Consider the following 20,400-nt stretch of genomic DNA (forward strand, 5'->3'; position numbering starts at 1 on the left):
AGAAACAGACATTTCTTGCCAGCCACAACGAATGTGCCATAGCATGTCACCCAACTGGGGATGCCTTAGGCAACAGACCTTGCAGGCTCTGGGAATCAGCTAAACTCCTTATCCGGAAAGAAATGAAGAAACATCTATAATTCACTTGGTAACTGCATTTTTCTCAGTGGTGGAAATAGTACCTGAAATATGAATGTTGATACTGATTTTTATTTATTTGTTTGTTTGTTTGGAGGGGAGACTTTTAAGCATAGAGCAAAACAGCAAGAGCAAATAAGCATAGAGCAAAACAGCAAGAATCTATCTTCCCCTCCCCCTCTCTCTTTTTTTTAAAGAAACATCACAGCTGTTCACTGGAGCCTCATTATTATGTTATTGTGTTAACTAATGGTTTCCTTGGAGATACCAGGATACCTGTTTACATGGCTCAGGTTTTGTAGACTTTTTTTTCCTTCCATGAGTGTCTGACTTCAGTATATTCACAAATCAGGTGAGCTTCACTTCAATTGTCCAGGTTTGTGACAGCGTAGTTTGATTGAATGTTGTTTCTGTGTTTTTCACCAAGTATCAAAATAGATGTTCCCCACCATTTTAGTTTGCTTGTTTTAGTTTCTATTGTGGTTTTAATTTTAGATATTATTTTGATTTTAGTTAAATGAACAGCTTGATCAACAACGCATTTGGAATGCTAGAGAACTTTAGTAACTCTGGAAAAGACATTTTGGTATGTGTACCATTTAAAAAAAAAACATTAGGGGAAAATAGATGATTTTTTTTCAGCATTCCAACCAGGGGTGGGATTCAAATTTTTTAACAACCAGTTCTGTGGGCGTGGCTTAGTTGGTGGGCATGGCTTGGTGGTCATGTGACTGGCTGGGCTTGGCCAACTCAACATCACCCACATCGAGGTACGCATCTCCTCACCTGGGCCTCTCATGACTGTGGGGACACTGCAACAGTTGTAAGTGTGAAAAATGGTCATGTCACTTTTTCAGTGTCATTATAACTTTGAATGGTCACTCCACACAAGCAAAGTACCAGTAAAGGAGGGGGGAAAAACCTCCAGAGACGTTCCTGAGACAGGAAGTCTAGTCCTGCCAAGAATGTAATAAAGGTTAATGGAGAGGCAGTTTCTGTAAGCAACACCAGAATGTTTCCTTCCTGCCTTCCTTTCAGGATTAGGCCAGTAATTTCTTCTAACAACCAATTCTCTGAACTGCTGAGAATGTTAACAACCAGGTCTAGCGAATAGGTGCGAACTGGTAGAATCCCACCCCTGATTCCAACCTACAGGTACACTGTTCTAAGTGGGGTTTCTCTGAATGTGCTGTTACCATATTTTTTAGTGTTCCCAGCTGTTATGTCCAAACACATCTGGAGATTGTGAAGTTGGGAAAAGCTATTCTCTAGGAACAGAGGGAGTTAACCTACTTAATCTTTAAAAATGAAGTAACAAGGTGTGTCAGCTTTAAAGCTGTGTGTAACAAGTTCTGTTCTGCACTGCTTCTCAGCTTGAGTTTCAAAAAATATTAGTGCACACCTTTGTAAATAAACTTGTAATGACTGTAGTCTCATCAAATTAGTTTGTGCTGAGCAGTGGAACATGGTGAAGATAGCATGCATACCTCCTCCTCAACTAAACCTAGCAAGATTTAGGTTTCTTTGGCTGGGAATTCAAAAAGTTAAGTCCAAATTCGTAATGGCCAAATCAAATCCCATTATCCCAGAAAAGGAGGCAGGGAGGTTCTGAGAATCCTTTGAAATGAAGAAAACCAGGCACAGAATTTTCTCAGGAATTTTGCAGTAAGGAAATGGCCTTTCCATTCGATTTCCTGCTTAACTGGAATCCTTAAATTGGCTGAGGCAGCAGAAACATTTGTCTTGCTACCAACCTTTGACAGTTTAGTGTCGGTTTTTCAAATATAGCTGCATACACTGCATGTTGTCCAGCTCTAAAATGTTACTGTGTTAATCCAGAAAGCATGCACATGAATTAATTCTGACTTCCATGAACTCCCCTGTCTAAAACCTGTAAGCAAAAATAACTTTCTTAAGGGCAAAGTAGGTGCAAGACTAAAGATGTGATTGGTTTGGTGCTGCTCAATTCTGAAAGATACTTAAAGACATAGGAATTCTTGGAAAAAATTATTTTTCTCTCTTTGACCAAATCTACAGCCTCCTATTAAACTATGACCACTCAAGAAAACAGATTCCTTTCTTACGCTATTACCCAGTGTATATTACTGACCAAAATGTTTGGTAGTACAGTATATTTATAATTTCATGTGTCTTGTGCTGATTATAGAGATCCATGAAGAATAGTGATGATTTCATAAAATAAAATGGGGGGGGCCAGGGGGACAAGAAGATGTTCACACAATCAGTCATTTGTGGATTGTTGTGTTTTTTTCACCCAAATGAGTACAATGTGGCTTTATAAAGTGTCACCAACAATCTGTTTGGCATGTGCGATTTGTATATTTCTTGCTAGATATTTCTCTTCTACGTACAAAGCATTCAGTGTATTTATACGGATCGAATGGGATACAAGGCTGAGCATGTGGTTTGCCTTCTGTCAAACAACAAGGGTCTATTGCTTCAAAACATTCCATTGTGTAAGAGCATTCCCTGGCCTCTTGCCATCTGCAAGTCTCAAATTAGGAAAAATCTATTGCCCTAAAGAAAGCTATTAATATTAACTCAGCAACTGATATGCAGGTCATGTTATGCCAAGGTTTGCTTAATTATGAATGCATCCCATTTGAGTGGAGTCTTGTAATAGGCTAAAACCAATGATCCTCCATGGGTAGGGATTTTAGTTTCCCAAACTCCAGCAACAATCATTCTATCTCTGGGGTATTTGGAGACCTGAAGTGAAGAAAACCAGAAGGGGCCCAAGCTGGGAAGAGCTGTCATAATCATTTCCAAAAGATCTGTGTTAACAGGGACTATTAAGGCAAGTTATCCAACTTCTTACTTGAGACATTGTAACAGAAAAGCAGATGACGGTTCCAAAAAATGAAACAGGTGTCTGGGAACATCTTTTCCAAATAAAAAAATTCATTAAAATGTACAGTATAACTGCAGAAAGTTACTGAAATATTACTGGTAGTTAATGCAGACTTTAATAATTGCATATGGGACCCCGTAGGGCATGTCAAAATTGTCAACTTTCAATTTCCAAACGGGTGCTCAAAAGTTGTGACTTGCCTTAGGGGTGGTAAAGATATTTTGCTTACTTTAATATAATTTAGATGTCTTTGGTCAGTAACTATATAAATATAACTTTTTAACGTTGTGTTTGTTTGTGGGAGAATTGCATTTCAGTTTGAGGTATATGTCTGAAGACCTGTGTGAGGTGATCCTGGACATGCTACATTTTTTGCAGAAAATTGTAAATTGTTTTTGTAAAAGCTACAAATCTCTGTGTTCTGAATATTAAAAAAAGTTAGCTTTTTCTCCAAATAGAAATGGAATGTAGCAGGAAAAGTATCAGTCTTAGGCTTTAACATTTGCTGTAGTACAGTGCTGCCAGTGCTATATGTATGCATTGTTTAGCAAGCCACTTTTCAGCCATTTTATGTCTGTATGCTGTGTTCTTCTGTATGTGCTTACTCAGACATAATCTCTGAGTGATAGTCCTTGACTTACAACCATTTGTTTAGTGTCTGTTAAAATTACAGTGGTACTAAAAAGAGTGACTTATGATTGTTTTTCATACTTACGACCATTGTAGCCTCCCCATGGTCACATGATCACTTGGCAGCTGGCATGTATTTATGATGGTAGCTATTTTCCAAAGTCATGTGAACACCTTTTGCGACCTTCTGACAAGCAAAGTCAATGGGGAAGCCAGATTCACTTAACAACTGTGTTACTAACCTAACAACTGCAGGGAGTCACTTAACAATTGTGGCAAGATAGGTCATAAAATGGGGCAAAACTCATTTAATAACTGTCTTGCTTAGCAATGGGAATTTTGGGGTCAATTGTGGTCATAAATTGAGGACTACCTGTATATAGTGTTGCAGCTTTAATATATTAAATGAAGACTTCTATTACCTAGAAACCAGCAATTGAAATCTCATAATTGCCACACTCTGCTAATAAAATATTAATCAGAAGTCTGGAGGATGGCATGAAATGCTACTGTAAGTGTTGCCATAGGCAAAATTGAGCAACTCCTAAACATTTATGTTTGAAATGAATTTTCTAGAATAATGTGCACTTTGTTGAATTATCTATTAAGACTTGGTAACTTTAAGACTTGTGACTTCAACTCCCAGAATAGCTATGCTATGCTGGCTGGAGAATTCTGGGAGTTGAAGTCCATAAGTATTAAAGTGGTCAAGTTTGGGGACCCCTGTATTAAGACCTAAATTGCAGTTGGAGAGATTAAGTGTCTTCAGTTCTTCAGAAAGTAGGTGGGAATTTCCAGTGTGATACAGAGTTGGGTGTTGGGCTAAAGGTTGGGAAAACATCATTTGAAATCCATTCTGAGCCACAGAAATGTATTGGGAACGTTGATCTAGTCACTGTCTCTGCCCAACTTTCCTTGCATGATGGTTGTTGTGGGGATAACATGAAAGAGAATCCTCATAGAAGTTGCCTTGGTGTATACAATATATAAAAACGTTCTACACATTGCAAATACATCAGTTTGGAAAACAAGTCTTGTTTGACATGCTAGTTTTGATTCTTTGAGGCATTTCAGCTCAGTTTCTCCCCTCTGCAATTTAAAAGCAGATAAAGCACAGCGGGTTGTTGATGGATTATACTATCTCTCCCAGCTTTCCAACTGGAATATATCAAAGAGATTAGAAGAACTGGAAAAGAGGAGGAGTTTATTAGGTGATTAAAGGAATACCCTGCTCAGATTGATTCATGACATCTTTTCCTCATTTCTTCCAATGGTGAAGAAAAGATCCCAACATTCTCGAAGCTTGTAATTCCTGAATAACAAGTACTACATAAACAGACAGACCCTTCGCTTTTGCTGTCATTTTGCCTTAACGTTCTTTAAAAGTTATTCTGATGCTTCCAGATAGACTGCAACTTGGTTTACATGTCATAGCAATTTTTGTAAGTTATTGCTTAATAACTATTAAGGGCTTTGCAGGTATTTGGATGCTAAGGACTAACAAAGTCTTTATGTATATGTACCACCTGTCAGGAACACCTTAAACTAAATACACTCTTTCCTGAGAATTGTGGATTAGCTGTAGAAAGCAACCACATGAATCTAGGAAAAGACAAGTTTCATTTAACTAATTCCTGACAGGTACACTTATGTGTTTTCTGAATCAGATTCTCCCTTCTCCACATGGCCCGAGTGAATATGTCATATTGTCCAATTTCATAGTATCTGCTAAATAAAGACTGAACACATCATATTATAGCTCAGCATGGTATGCAAACATAATCTCAATAAAGGCTGCATTAGCTATGTTTTCGCTTAACATTTTTTTTAAAATTAGGGAGAAGATATTGAATAGATTATTACTTTTGTAGTATCTGTGTCAGATTCTTTGCTAGTCCATCTTGGCCAGTAAGCCACAAATGCAAATAAAACCCTCCTTTTTTAAACTCCAGTTATGTGTATTTCTTTTCAAACTTGGATCTTACATAGATGAGTAGTTTTGAAAGCCAATGTAATTGAAAATGTGTGACTGTAAGAAAGTTCATTGTACATTTGTTGATTTAGGAAAAGCACATGATACAGAATAGGCTCAAATTACAGAATGTGTTGCACAAATGTGAAATTGAAGGTTCTTTGTTGATGATGTTAAAAGCTGTATATGATGGAAATCATGAATGAGAAATGGAATCCTTAGCAAATGGTTCAGTACCCAAAAGAGAGTAAAGCGAAATATTCTGCCTTCTTGATTGTTTAATGTATTTTTGGATAAAAGTATAAAACTGATAAATTTGGCATCAGAGCCATGTTAGCTGGGAATGTGAATTTATATGTTTTTGTGCAGATTATGATGGCTTATTAGATGAGAACCTAAAGGATACTTTATGAAGTAAGAAGAAATATGAATGTGAAAAAAAATCTCATATGAAAACCCAAGGTTGACCAGAAAAAAATTGAGTAAATCATTTTGGTTTATAGATAAACAATGAAAAACTAGAGGAAGTTATGAATTTGTATACCACAGATGAATGTTGACTAAAGAAAGGGAGCTGAATAAAGAAATTTTGAAATGTGCAAGTGCTGATAAAAATGCAAAAGTTATGTGATTTGTTGCAAATGAATATATTGAAAAAAATTGAAAATGTGCATGAGAGCATGCTTTATTATATGGAAATGAGAATTGGGGGTGTTTGCCGAAAGTTTATTTGATGGAGAGAGAAAAGAGCAGTTAGGATCTGGAATGAATGTGTGCTAAATTAACATGGACTGAATGGGTCAGAAGTACATTGTGATGGTTCTGATATAGAAAGAGAAAGAAGGATTACACTGCAAATCTGTGAAGAAAGAGTTGAATGACTTGATAGGAAAGTGATAACTAAAATGTGGGTGGATAGAGATAGTGAGATTCTGAAAAGGAGAATGGTAAGTAAGTAAGAAGTTTAAAGAACAAAGGCAATATATAAAGGGCATAATGTAAATAAATTTCGTTTGCAAATATAGAAGGGATATGAAAAGATACAGTGAACAGTGTTGATGTAAGGTAGTGTTAGCTACGTCTCTTTTTCTTATCTCATACTTTAATTTGTTTGCCATACTTTGTCTTACTTGTTTCTCTTATGTATATAATGTTGCTTATTGAAAATAGTGCTATGGTGATACATGATCATACTATGCTATTCAAAATACTGGCTTATTGTTCTTTTTTTGACAACATTGAGGTCAAAACTGGCAATTTTGTATGAGTGCTTTGATTAGTTATTCTTAGGCTTTAGTTTCCCAGACATTCCAGCTAAAGTTTAAAACTTTGGCTACTTGCTTGCAAGCTGGAAATATTTTTAAAGTACAGTACCCAGAATTTAATGTTAAACATTAAATGTTTTCTGTGAGATATTGATTTCTTTATTTATTCATCAGATTTATATGGCTGTCCATCTCAAACTAATAACTCTGGGCAAGATACAATAAAACAATAATCAAAACTGCACAACAGCTATTTAAAAACAAATAAATAAAAATCAAGGATTATATTCAATAAAGCAGCACTGACTAAAACAACAGATTTAGTTTGAATTCTTCAGGTTCTCTGCTTTTTCTTTTAAGAAAAGTGGTGTTCACAAGTTGCAGACTTTCAGACTATACCACTCTTCAGAATGTAGCAAGATGGAAGGTAATTTTATAGAGCATGCCTTAATGACATTTCCTAGAACCGATTAGATGGGATCAATGAACGATAATTTATAGCCTAAAGGTAACTGTTTCAGTCCCTCCAACAGCTTTTCTCTCAAAGCATCCAAAAAAGGATTCTCTGATCTTGTGGTTAGGGTGAATCATAGTTGGGATAAAGCCAATTCACTGGTACTGTGAATTAAATAATCATTGGTATCTGTTACCAGTGATGGAGAAAAAGTTAGGTCTGTTTGTTCTGCTAGTTTGTTTAAAGGGTAATAAAGACTGTTGCTAATATTGTCCCTCACCTCTGAAGCATTACTTTCTTTTTTTAAAATAAACAACCAGAGAACATAATCTCCCACTCCTTTTTAGTTGTTGCATCTTACTTTTTTGTTGTTGTCAGGGAAAGACAAAATCATAAACCAGTTTGTTAATAATTGATGTGGTGGTTTCATTGAATTGCAGCCTCGATGGATAGGTGCAAAGTGATTTCTGATTAGTTCATAATTCTGAGGATTTACTTTGTAAAAATGCTTTCTGCAATTACAATTGTTTTGTTGCACTTTAATCAGTAACCCATTCATTTTATATATTGGTTTGTAGGTCATATCCTCTTACTCTTTAATTTAATTTTCATATATTATTCTCTGACTCAGATTAATTTAGTCTAGAAAAGGCTGTGTGTATGTTCTGTTCTTCCAGGTTCATGGTTTCCCATTATCTGTTATCCACATAGACATCCTATAAATTAGGTTATCTGATAGATAACAGGTCATGATAATGTTAAAGGAGGTTCATGCTTGTATCTGGATGGGAATTTAAACTTGGAATTCCTCAGTCCTAATAAAACATGCTAACTACTAAGCCACTACTCTACTCTTCCTTCTTTGTGGTTATTATTATTTCTGGGTCACGAAGATAAATCTTATGATGTGTAGCCCTTTCTTATAATGAATATAGATACTCCATAACCTCAAACAGTAGCTACATCATATTATGGTAGTTGCCAGGAAAAAAAAACTATGTTCTCTGTGAGAAAAAAGAATGGCTTAGGGAAACATTTGAATCTATAACTCCTTTTTTATTGTTCTTCTGTTTAATTGTTAACTTTTTAATTGCTTTAACTTTATTTTAATGGTTTGAGATGTACTGTTTACATTGTGAGAGTTTATTGTAAAAGATGCCCTCTAAATGAATGGTGCAGGGAAAAAGCAAGATCAAACTTAGAATGATTGGTTAGATTTAGAGATTTTTAGATGACCAAGAGATATTCAAGAAGAGTTTGAACCAGTTCTGCTTAGTACTGATAATGGCAGGTAATTAGAGAATCAGACAGACACTTTGCTTAGCTAGGAATTGTAGGTTTTCATCTGAAGTGGAATCAATCTAAATCTAAATTTAGAAAACTACATTCATTTCTTTGATCCTAGTGATGAATGAAGGATTGTTTTAAGAGATTACCATGTGAAGACTTCTTGAAATCTAAACCAAACCTCATTTATGCATTCTGAAATATATTTCAGAATTTTTTAATTGAATTGTATAGAATCATGGTGGCGCAGTGGTTAGAATGCAGTACTGCAGGCTACTTCTGCTGACTGCCGGCTGCCAGCACTTTGGCAGTTTGAGTCTCGCTGGCTCAAGATTGACTCAGCCTTCCATCCTTCTAAAGTCAATAAAATGGGGGCCCAGATTGTTGGGGGCAATATGTTGACTCTGTAAACTGCTTAGAGAGGGCTGTGAGGCACTGTGAAGCTGTATATAAGTCTTAAGTGCTATTGCTATCTGTACTTTCAATTTGATACTTAAGACTCCAATATCTTTTGAGTTTGTATTGCGTCTGTAGATTAGATCAGGAAGTCAACATAAGGCAGCAGGAAGCTGTTTCTAAACTGTTGCCAAGAAAACTCTGGGTTGGGGCCAGTAGTCACTGGGAGATTAATATAATTTCCAAGTGTTTTCAGTAACTGTGTTGCATTATTTAAATAAGAAGCTGGATGTCTAGTCCATGTTGGCAAGTTATGTGTGAAACAACAATAACCATACATGATAAAAATAGGAGGTTTTGGATTAAAGTGTGGATTAACAAGAAAGAATTACAGCTTTATAATCCTTAGCTATAGTAGTTGCCTATATTTGGCAGTTCTGTTTAAAGTGAGTCATTGTTCTTGTGTTTGCTTAGAAAGAAAGAGCAAGCAGAGAAAGGAATGCCTAATATCACTGGAAGATAGTAGGAATCACCCAGTAGGGTTGTGGATTCACTGCCTGGTTCACGTAACTAAATGTTTGGACACCCTATTCACCCCACCCCCCCAAGATCAATCCATTCAGCATGAAGAATATTGTTCATTTTCCTAAAGAAAAATGAATAGATGCCCATCAGTGGTGGAATTCAATTTTTTTTACTATCGGTTCTGTGGGCATGACTTGGTGGGCATGACATGGCTTGGTGAGCGTGGCAGGGGTAGGTTATTGCAAAATTCCATTCCCTCCCCACCCCACTAACCTGCTTTCCAGCTCCGTTTTCCTACGCAGGGCAACAAAAGAAGACCCAGCCAATCAGCTGGGACTCAGGAGGCAGCGAATAGATGGGGGCGGGGCCAGTCAGAGGTGGTATTTGCCGGTTCTCCAAACTCCTCAAAATTTCCACTACTGATTCTCCAGAACTGGTCAGAACCTGCTGAATACCACCTCTGCTACCCATGTGAACTGCCATGTAACCTATTTTAATGGTCTTTGTTTTTCCCTTCAAATAATCTGCACATTATATTCTTTGTTTTGTGCCAAGAAAATTTAGGAAAGTAGCAATTTATCACTGGCAGACTTATATTTTATCCAGGAGATTACATTGATATCAAATACATGTTAGCAATCTGAGGTAAACTTTCACTGAATTTATTACCTAATAGTTGTGATTACCTTCATAGTTTTATCATCAAGGCAAGAACATAATAACATTATCTGAGTTAGCTTCGCATGTTGCTTACATGTTATGAATTATTTAATATACACTGCTCAAAAAAATAAAGGGAACACAAAAATAAGTCATTCTAGATTTGAATGAATGAAATATTCTTATTAAATGCTTTGTTCATTACATAGTTGAATGTGCTAACAACAAAATCACACAGACATTATCAATGGAAATCAAATTTAGCAACCCATGGAGGTCTGGATTTGGAGTTACACTCAAAATTAGAGTGGAAAAAAACACTACAGGGTGATCCAACTTTGATGTAATGTCCTTAAAACAAGTCAAAATGAGGCTCAGTAGTGTGTGTGGCCTCCACGTGCCTGTAAGACCTCCCTACAATGCCTGGGCATGCTCCTGATGAGGTGGCGGATGGTCTCCTGAGGGATCTCCCCCCACACCTGGACTAAAGCATCCCCCAACTCCTGGACAGCCTGTGGTGCAACGTGGCATTGGTGGATGGAGCAAGACATGATGTCCCACATGTGCTCAATTGGATTCAGGTCTGGGGGACGGGTGGGCCAGTCCATAGCATCAATGCCTTCATATTGCAGTAACTGTTGACACACTCCAGCCACATGAGGTCTAGCATTGTCTTGCATTTGGAGGAACCCAGGGCCAACCGCACCAGCATATGGTCTCACAAGGGGTCTGAGGATCTCATCTCGGTACCTAATGGCAGTCAGGCTACCTCTGGCGAGCACATGGAGGGCTGTGCAGCCCCCTAAAGAAATGCCACACCATTACTGACCCAATGCCAAACCGGTCATGCTGGAGGATGTTGCAGGCAGGCAGAACGTTCTCCACGACGTCTCCAGACCCTGTCATGTCTGTCACATGTGCTCAGTGTGAACCTGTTTTCATCTGTGAAGAGCACAGGGTGCCAGTGGTGAATTTGCCAATCTTGGTGTTCTCTGGCAAATGCCAAACATCCTGCATGGTATTGGGCTGTAAGCACAGCCCCCACTTGTGGACGTCGGGCACTCATATCACCCTCATGGAGTCTGTTTCTGACCGTTTGAGCAGCCACATGCACATTTGTGGCCCGCTGGAGGTCATTTTACAGGGCTCTGGCAGTGTTCCTCCTGTCCCTCCTTGCACAAAGGCAGAGGTAGCGGTCCTGATGCTGGGTTGTTGCCCTTCTACGGCCTCCTCCACGTCTCCTGATGTACTAGCCTGTCGCCTGGTAGCACCTCCATGCTCTGGACATTACACTGACAGAAACAGAACACCTTCTTGCCACAGCTCGCATTGATGTGCCATCCTGGATGAGCTGCACTACCTGAGCAACTTGTGTGGGTTGTAGACTCCGTCTCATGCTACCACTAGAGTGAAAGCACTGCCAGCATTCAAAAGTGACCAAACCATCAGCCAGAAAGCCTATGAACTGAGAAGTGGTCTGTGGTAACCACCTGCAGAACTACTCCTTTATTGGGGATGTCTTGCTAACTGCCTATGCTTTCCACCTGTTGTCTATTCCATTTGCACAACAGCATGTGAAATTGATTGTCAATCAGTGTTGCTACCTCAGTGGACAGTTTGATTTCACAGAAGTGTGATTGACTTGGAGTTACATTGTGTTGTTTAAGTGTTCCCTTTATTTTTTTGAGCAGTGTAGTTGGTGAATAAGCCACCTAGATTTACAAAAGCAAACACCACCACCCCACATACAAAAACACAGAAATCATATTATGGCTAAGATGCATGATGTATAAACCCTGTCTTTGTGTGATCATTGAGAGAAATGGTTTTCATTTGTCATCGTTTGAAATTCTTGGAATAGTGGACTTTAGAATGTGTGTTACTTACCTTCTCCTGTTTCAGAGAATGAAATTGAATGTTGTATGAAAGCATTAGGCTTTTTCAGGACGAAAGGTGAATGATTGACATATGTAAACTTGGGTATGATTGAGAATTATGTCTAATTTGATAAATATACCTGATAATACAAGACCCAATTCACAGAATCAAATGACACATTATCAGCCTCCCTACCTTACTGATTTTATTTTACATGGAAGCTAGTATGAGTTGTTCTGGATAGAAAGATGGCTGGCATATAAATTTAACAAATAAAATGGTGAAAAAACAGTGCCATTCTATCTTAATTAAATTAAAGTAATTAAATTATAACTAATTTATCTTAATTGTAAATTATCTTAATTTACAAGCTTCTGGGCTACAAATTCATTTTTACAACTTTCCTTAACAAGATGGTATACACGGAATCACCCTTCATTTTATCTTTATAGCCCTATAAGAACCCTGTGAATTTAGTTGGGGTTAGAGAAAATGACAGGCCCAAAGTCATGAAATGGGTTCCATAGCAGGAACATGAATCTGAGGCTCTCCCAGGCCTAATCAACACCTTAACATTTGTGTTGGAAAACACAAATAAGCATTGGAGACCAATGTGAGAGACTGGAGGAGATGGTGAGGACCAGTCGCAGCTGTTTGCCTTCCAGTAAATGCATATTTTATTATTGACCACACCCACAGCAGCTGTTTTGTCAGAAATATATACCTAAAATATACTCTCAAAATTCAAAGTGGGTTTAGTGTGCAAAAAATCTAATATTTTAAAATTATTTTAATCAAAGCTTTCCCAGTTAGTAGATGCTTAGTTCTTGTGTCCATTACTTCCCAGTTTGTTTATTTTTAAGCATATAATCCATTAAATATAGCAATACTGAACACATATCTAGAAAGTTGGTTACATGCAAATGGAATGATTGTAAAATACAATCAGGAGTCACGCTACAACAAGATTTTTTTAAAGATTGAGTAGATTCACAATCTCAGCTGGGTTGATTAAATAAATAGTAGATATGCTGCCAAAGTGAACATGATTAAACTCTAAGTCATTGGCTGCTTTTAACAAAGACAAGTGAATTAGCCGTGACGGATATAAAAGTTATTTTCCTCATATTGTGTTTTTTCCCATTTGTACTTTGTTCACTACTGTGAATGATTTGACTTTTAATCAATTCTCTTAATTATATGAATTAATTGAATCTGTCCTTCTTTGCATTGTAGCAATTACTGTAAATTTTCAAACTACTTTTGAATTTTCTCTTTCCAGTGCTGAATACAAATGTGTCAACACTTCAAAAACCATCTTTGTTTTCCACCTGATAATTCCTGTCTATATAGATAATGTAAGATAGATTTCCCTTGTAGGTATATCTGTCGGAAGTGTAAGATCCTTAATATAAAGTTATTATTTTTTAAAATACTGAAAGTGTAGAAACAAATTGTTGTGAATCATAATAGCAGCACCTATGAAGATGGTGTACTGGAACTTGTGTGGGTTTTTTAATCCAGGTTTTCCACTTGGGGTTCAAGACATCCTGTTGTAGACAAGAGGCCTTGTCATACTAGGTAGAACTGAATAATACTAACTGGTCAGTTTATTCAAACTGGTTTAGAATACTTCTGGCCCTATAAAACAATTTATCCATTTTGCATCGGAACATGTATATGGTTAACTTTTCTTTTCAAACAGTGAGTGAGAAATGTGTTTGATTTCAGTCCAGGTTTTCTTAGTAAATACATTAAAAACTCATAAATACATATGCTGGCACTTTGGGCTCCAGAGTGTCAACACTGTTGTTATCCTTTCAACAGAGAGATCTTTCACTATAGTTGTTGTTCCCTGCCACAATAAAATTGTTTAAAACCTGCTACAATAAAGTTCTTCAAAAAATTAAAACCCTAAAAATATAAACTATAGTGTTCAAAAATAAGTCTTGGGGAAAAGAGAAAAATAAGATAAATATAAAGAATAGTTCTTGGCTCTTGTGTTGATTTATTAACATGGGATCCTGCCAAAAAGTGTACCTTAAAAAAACCATGAAAAAATAAATCTTGCCTGACTGACATTTGGTATTGGCCAAGATTAGAGGGAACAAATGCTTGTCTGGAATCATTTGATAGTTACTCATAGGAAATGCCAACTTCTGAAATGCTATTTTCTGGGAGGAAAATGCTTGAAACCTAAAATTCTATACGCATTAAAAGAAAGTAGCCAATATCTATGGCTGTATACAAACATTTAGGCTTTTTTTTAAATCAAATTGTATGCTTCAATAAATTCCTAATGAACAGAGGCTGGAATAACTCTACATTTACAAAATTTAACCCAAAATCTTTCTGCAAATCTGAATACATACTTAATATTTAAGAGATTTGCTGATTCAAAACAAGAAAGGGTGAATAGGGTAGGTGGAAAGGTTTGAGCACCCCTTCAGTGTCTTGGCTATGACAGATGAATATATCTGGAATATTTTACACATTCTATTCTGCATAAAGAAAAATGGGGAATTACTCTTGATTCTAGCTCCTGAATCTAGGTAGCCATCAACAGAGCTTTAATACACAATAACTTTATTTGTTAACAAAATTGTGAAGAATATGAATATTTTCTGACAGAATCCCTTTGTGGCATTTTTCCTCTTTTAGGTATAACAGCTTAGTCAAGATACTGAGGCCGTCAACTGATCATTTCAAATACCAAGAGGTGGCCTAACCAGGAGCTTAAATACAAAATTAAAACTGCAGGCGGCCAAAGTGGCTCTTTAGCAACCTAATCTTGCTTTATAGCTTTCTGGAAGGGTGCTCTTCACTTCTTTCATTATCTTCCAGTCTGTGTTATAATGTTCCTCTTGATTTTCACAGCAAGGTAGTGCTGGCTAATAGTGTGCTTTATTTGGGCTGCTGTGTGCTTTTTTCTTTGCTGGTTAGACTGGGGCATTTTGCAGTGGTGCTTATGAGCTTCTCTTAATACAGAGATTTGCATTTGCTCTCTATTCACTAGATCTTTTGCTGCTTTTTCTTTCTTTCTTCCATGACCCTTCTGTCCCTTCACACTTCCTTGCTTCCACTGTCGCAGGTTCGGCATGCCTAGTGGGCTATAAAAAGACACCACCACCAGTCCCACCTCGGACCACCTCAAAGCCATTCATCTCTGTCACGGTGCAGAGCAGCACTGAATCGGCACAGGACAACTACCTGGACAACCAAGACCACAAGAGTGAAGTCAACAGCCAGTCGGGACTGAGCAATTCCTCAGATAGCTTAGACAGTAATAGGCCACCTAGCGTAACGAGAGGAAACCTCACCACTCCAGTCAATGAGCCTCCTGAGTTACCCCAGAAAAATGCATCCTTGAAGAGCGACAAAGGAACATTGACGAACGAAGAGCCGAAGGTGGAGAACATCCCCAAAAGGAAGCTGTCATCTATAGGAATACAAGTATGGACTTGTTTGTTTTCATTAGTACTAGAATATGAACTTACTGTAACCATTTCTGTAAATATGCATACCTGTTTAACTGCTCTGGGGTCAATGCTACTGCATGCTTCTGGAGTGATTTGGCTTTATAAAACTCTGGAGTGTGGGGAGAGGTGCATTTGAGGAAAAATGCCATTGGATAAATTAAGCAACACAAAAGATTCTATTAAAACCGTGCAAGCTGCAAGCTCTGTTTTTTGAGGAAATTGTTTCATTCTTATATATTCCCTTTAGATCACCATGCCTAGGTGGAATAAATCACCATGCCCATTCTGATGCATAGGAGGCCACAGAAAAAAGACAGCAGGTAGAACTAAGGTCATCCCTTAAGGCATTTCTGAACAGAAGTAATCTCTAAATTACTTATGTTTCCTACAGTTATCAGCAATAATTAAGGTTGAAGTTATTTGTAAAAATGTGTAGAGATTTAGCTTGGGGAAAAACAAAGGTAGATAATTTCTGGTCAAAGTGTACATGGAATCATTAGCAAAGGCATGTAGGTTGTCTTGAACAGAAGCAGGAGATATATCTCTGAATTGATATGGTAAATGTAAAATGCAGAGAACTACTTTATTTGAGTATTGCTACCATGAAGTTTGGCCATGCTTCTGCAGAATAAGATAACAGGCCATAGAACAGAGGTGGGGAACTATGGCCGCTTTATGACTTGTGGACTGCAATTCCCAGAATTCCTGAGCCAGCATTGCTGGCTCAGGAATTCTGGGAGTTGAAGTCCACAAACCGTAAAAGAACCATAGTTCCCCACCCCTGCCATAGAAGAATGGAAATCTAAAGCAGGAGAGGAAGCAAAATAACATCCTGATGAGGCTTTAGGAAATCTACTAATCTACTAATTAGACTACATGTAAGCATGAAAAAGCATTTGGGAATAAACGTCCATTTGGGTGCCATGAGATAAAATAATTGATGTTAAATAAACTGAAGAGCAACCAAGTATTTAGCCTTCCTTTTTGATTCAAGAAATGGTCACAAAAGGAAGCACATGAATCAAAGGTGTGTGTACGCCTTTGACTTCCATTTCAGCTCTCCCAAATTGCTATAGAGAGAGTGGACTTTACGAAATCTAACCAGGCTGCTTCTGAAGTGAGATATTTGAAACAAAACCCAGTTATTCTCATTTTCACATCATGAGCATCATCACATGTTATTTGCTTGTCAGTCAATAAAATGTCACTTAGTTTGGGCTTTGCCTTTCCAGATATTCTAATACAGGAATTTTGAAAAAGACATTTTATGTACCTGTTGAAACTGTTAAGCATAGCATTCTGCCATGTTTGACACAGCTTTCTATCAAAGAATCATTAGTTATATTTTGTAAGGAATGTGGCCCCTTAACACCATGGAAATTTCTAGGCAATCTGATGAATGTGATAAGAATATGACACTACAGGTAGTCCTTGACTTAAAAACATTCATTTAGGGACCAATCTAAAGTTACAACATCACTGAAAAAAGTGACTTACAACCGATTCTCACACTTATGGTCATCACAGCATCCCTGTGGCTACATGATCAAGTTGATTGGCAGTCAATGTATTTATGAGAGTTGCCAGGTCCAGAGGTCCTATGAGTATCATTTGCAACTTCCCAGTCAGCTTCTGACAAGCAAAGTCAATGAGGGAAGTCATATTTGATAAATGGCCATTAATAACTATGGTTTACTTAAGGTCATAAATTGACTCACTTAACAAGCTTAAATTCCCTTTGCTTGGCAACCAAAATTCTGGTCCCAATTGTGATCATAAGTCAAGGACTACCTGTATCCAGCAGTGAAAAGAGGGTTAATTCGGGATTGTTTAATAAATTAATACTTGCTATTTTATAGGAAGTTTTGTGATCACATTTTCCTGATACAGTAGCAGCCCTTTAGAACAGGGGTCCCCAACCTTGGCAACTTTATGGTTTGTGGATTTTAACTCCCAGAATTCTAGTAGTTGAAGTCCACAAGTCGTAAAGTTGCCAAGATTGGAGATCCCTGCTTTAGAACAGGGTTCCCCAACCCCTAAGCTGTGAACCAGTACCAGTACCACAGCTTGTTCGGAACCGGGCCACGGAAGCGGCGGATGAGCGCACACACACACAGTTCCATTCTTGTGCAGATGGAGTTTCAAGCACACTCACCCATCACTCACATGGAACTATCCTCTCTACCCCACCCCACCTTGCCAATCCGCAATGCCAGAAAGGTTAGGGAACACTGCTTTAGAAGGATAAGGATGCAAACAGGAATCCTGTAAAAGTAGACAGAGACTGAGAAGCAGCCTGGGGTGTTTCCAGGATGAACTGCCTTGTGGCCACCACCTCCACCTCCATCCAAGCATGACTAGAGTTTGAGATTATAGTTCCACTTTAAATTGACAACCTCTTTGCAATAAGTGGCTTTTTTGTGGCACAAGAGTTTGCCATTTCTGAAATCTTAATAGGGAAGAAGTTTAATTATTACTTAACCTCTGCTATTTATTTACCCTTGCTTGAAAGAGCATATTCAGAGAACGACCGAACCCCCTTTGGTATCATGCCCTTCCGTTATTCTATGTAATATTTTGACCCTGATACTACATTGTCAGAAAGATAGCTCTGAATGATCCGTTTGGTGACTTCCCATGTTGAAGAAAAAATGGTGGCATGTTGGAATTAGTTGAACTACCCTTGGTGCACCTGATATGCCTTCATCAAAAGGCTTTAAAGTGGGCCACAAGCTGTGTTGAGCTTTTGATGCTATTTTGACATTGGCTTTCATTATGCAAATAGAGAACTGGTTCAGTTTGGACTTCTGTCCTCATGCATGTGTAACAGTTAAAAAAATATTAAAATATCAGTTATAAGCAACATCAATAAATTTGTCTCTAAACCAATTGTCCTAAGGCCTGTTGAACAATCTAAGTGGCATTTAGGTGAACATATGACTTAACACATGGTAAAGCTTGATTCTAAATTCAGATCATATTAAAATAAATTCTGTAGATGTATTACATATCTATAGATATATAGATATCCGTAGTCTGCCTTGGTTGCATTTCTGTTCTCATGTCTCTAAAATTTCTTTTAGATCATTTTATTTAGCAGTATATCTGACCTTTGACAGTATATATGACTTTTTAAAGAAATTTGAATTACAGGTAGCTAATTGTTCAGTTAAAAATTAACCTAGAATTTTTAGAACAGAATAAAAAAATGAATGAAACTGCCTTTTAAGTTTATCTTTTAGTAGGACAGTGTCACTTTGGCTAGAGCCATAGTTTTCCTTCTTTCCCCACCCCCATTCAGAACTTTTAGCCATTCTGAGTCAATGTTGGGCATTCTGATTGGGTCCATTGCAGATTCCTCCTGGTCTTAACAAAACAAAAAAAAACTTTTGCTGCCTTTTGGTGTGTGGTGTCTGCATGATCACTATGTGTGTGTTTGTGTGCACGCATGCCTCTTCCCTTCTAATGTGAATTCTAGCAGCAAGTTTTTGTGTTTTTGTTTTTTTTTGTTTGTATCTTTTTGTTAATAAGGTTGACTGCCTTCAACCAGTGGCAAAAGAGGAGCTCCCTCCATCAGCCACCAAATTCCAGTCCATCGGGGTACAGGTAGAGGACGAGTGGCGGTAAGTGGAAGACACAGGGTTTTTTTTTTAAAGGAAAAAAAAAACCATGCAGTTGCAATCTCCCAATTTATAGTTTAGTTTCTTTTTTTCCTATTCCAAATCACCGTTTGGGTAGTGGTGATTCCCAAACCCCTTTCTCAACAGCAAGTGCTCTCACCAAAACAAAGAGGCTTAGTCATGTAAGAGATTCGTTGGGAATCTGAACTGAACAATAGAACTGGAGATGTAATTACAAAGATGCTTGCCAGTTTTTGTTTGGATGCCCTACTGTAGTAAGCAGGCAACCTTATAATTTCGTCTGTCTGCATGTATGGTGTGTGTATTTGTGTGCAGGGAAAGATGGGAAAGGAAATGCAGTTCAGCTGCAGATGCATAAACAAATACATATTGTTGTCTCTGCGTGCTGGGGAATAGATCCAGCCCTCTGCAAGAGCCGCTTTTCCTGATTGTCTCTTGCCCCTCTTTCATTTTATAGCAACAGCCACTCTCACAGCATGTCCAACAAACAGGATACAGATTCTGACTCTCAAGAGCCGAATAATTCTACCTGTAAATCCTCTGAAAGAAACCTTGCTGATTGTTCCCCCTGCAACAACTCCAACAACCTTGATGCTAACACGAGGCAAGCAGCCATGCCCTCTGAGAGCAAGAAAAACCTCTCCTATGGAGATAGCAATGACCCAGCCCTGGAACCTTCCTCTCTCCCTCCTCCTGATCCTTGGCTTGAAACATCCACTAACACTCCATCAGAACCAACACAGCCGGGAGCTTGCCGAAGGGATGGGTACTGGTTTCAGAAGCTACTGCAGGCAGAGACGGAAAGGTTGGAAGGGTGGTGTCGACAGATGGACCAAGAGACTAAAGAGAATAATCTCTCTGAAGAAGGTGAGCAAGGATGATAGCCTGGCATTAGTGAGATTTGAAGCTTAAAGTGGGCCAAATCTTTCCATGCCTCGAGCTGGGCCCAAAAGCAAATTATTGGGAGGAGGGCTATTCCTATATGTTAGGGATTGTCCAGACAAACAGCAGAGTTCTGTATATCTTAATTCCTCCTTTTTTAAGATTTCAATTATGATTAACCATAGTTGATGAAGAAAATACTGTTGTTGTTCCAATTGTTATGGTGTGCCATTTCTATGCTTTCACTGATACCCTGGAGAGAAATGTTGCATCTTTCTTTCATTTAGAAAGATGCCATGGTGCCATCAGTACTCTATAATT

At 38.0% G+C, this 20,400-nt stretch overlaps 1 protein-coding gene across 14 annotated transcripts in view; it reads left to right on the plus strand.

Annotated features, from left to right (window-relative positions):
• Positions 1–20,400, plus strand: part of DLGAP4 (DLG associated protein 4) — a 398,191-nt gene that overhangs the window by 370,519 nt on the left and 7,272 nt on the right. For 6 of the 14 annotated variants that reach the window (XM_087959401.1, XM_087959402.1, XM_087959404.1 and 3 more), the window contains 3 exons: positions 15,169–15,530; positions 19,088–19,179; positions 19,655–20,064. In XM_087959401.1, the coding sequence (XP_087815527.1) occupies positions 15,169–15,530; positions 19,088–19,179; positions 19,655–20,064 (864 nt within the window). Of the gene's footprint in view, positions 1–14,738; positions 15,531–15,808; positions 15,877–19,087; positions 19,180–19,654; positions 20,065–20,400 lie in introns of those variants that run through there. The other 8 variants (XM_087959409.1, XM_087959410.1, XM_087959411.1 and 5 more) reach the window with 4 other exon arrangements.

The sequence above is a fragment of the Notechis scutatus genome, chromosome 3 (genome assembly GCF_049901735.1).
Source record: "Notechis scutatus isolate UNSWTSFEM ecotype Mainland chromosome 3, rNotScu1.2, whole genome shotgun sequence".
NCBI lineage: Eukaryota > Metazoa > Chordata > Lepidosauria > Squamata > Elapidae > Notechis > Notechis scutatus.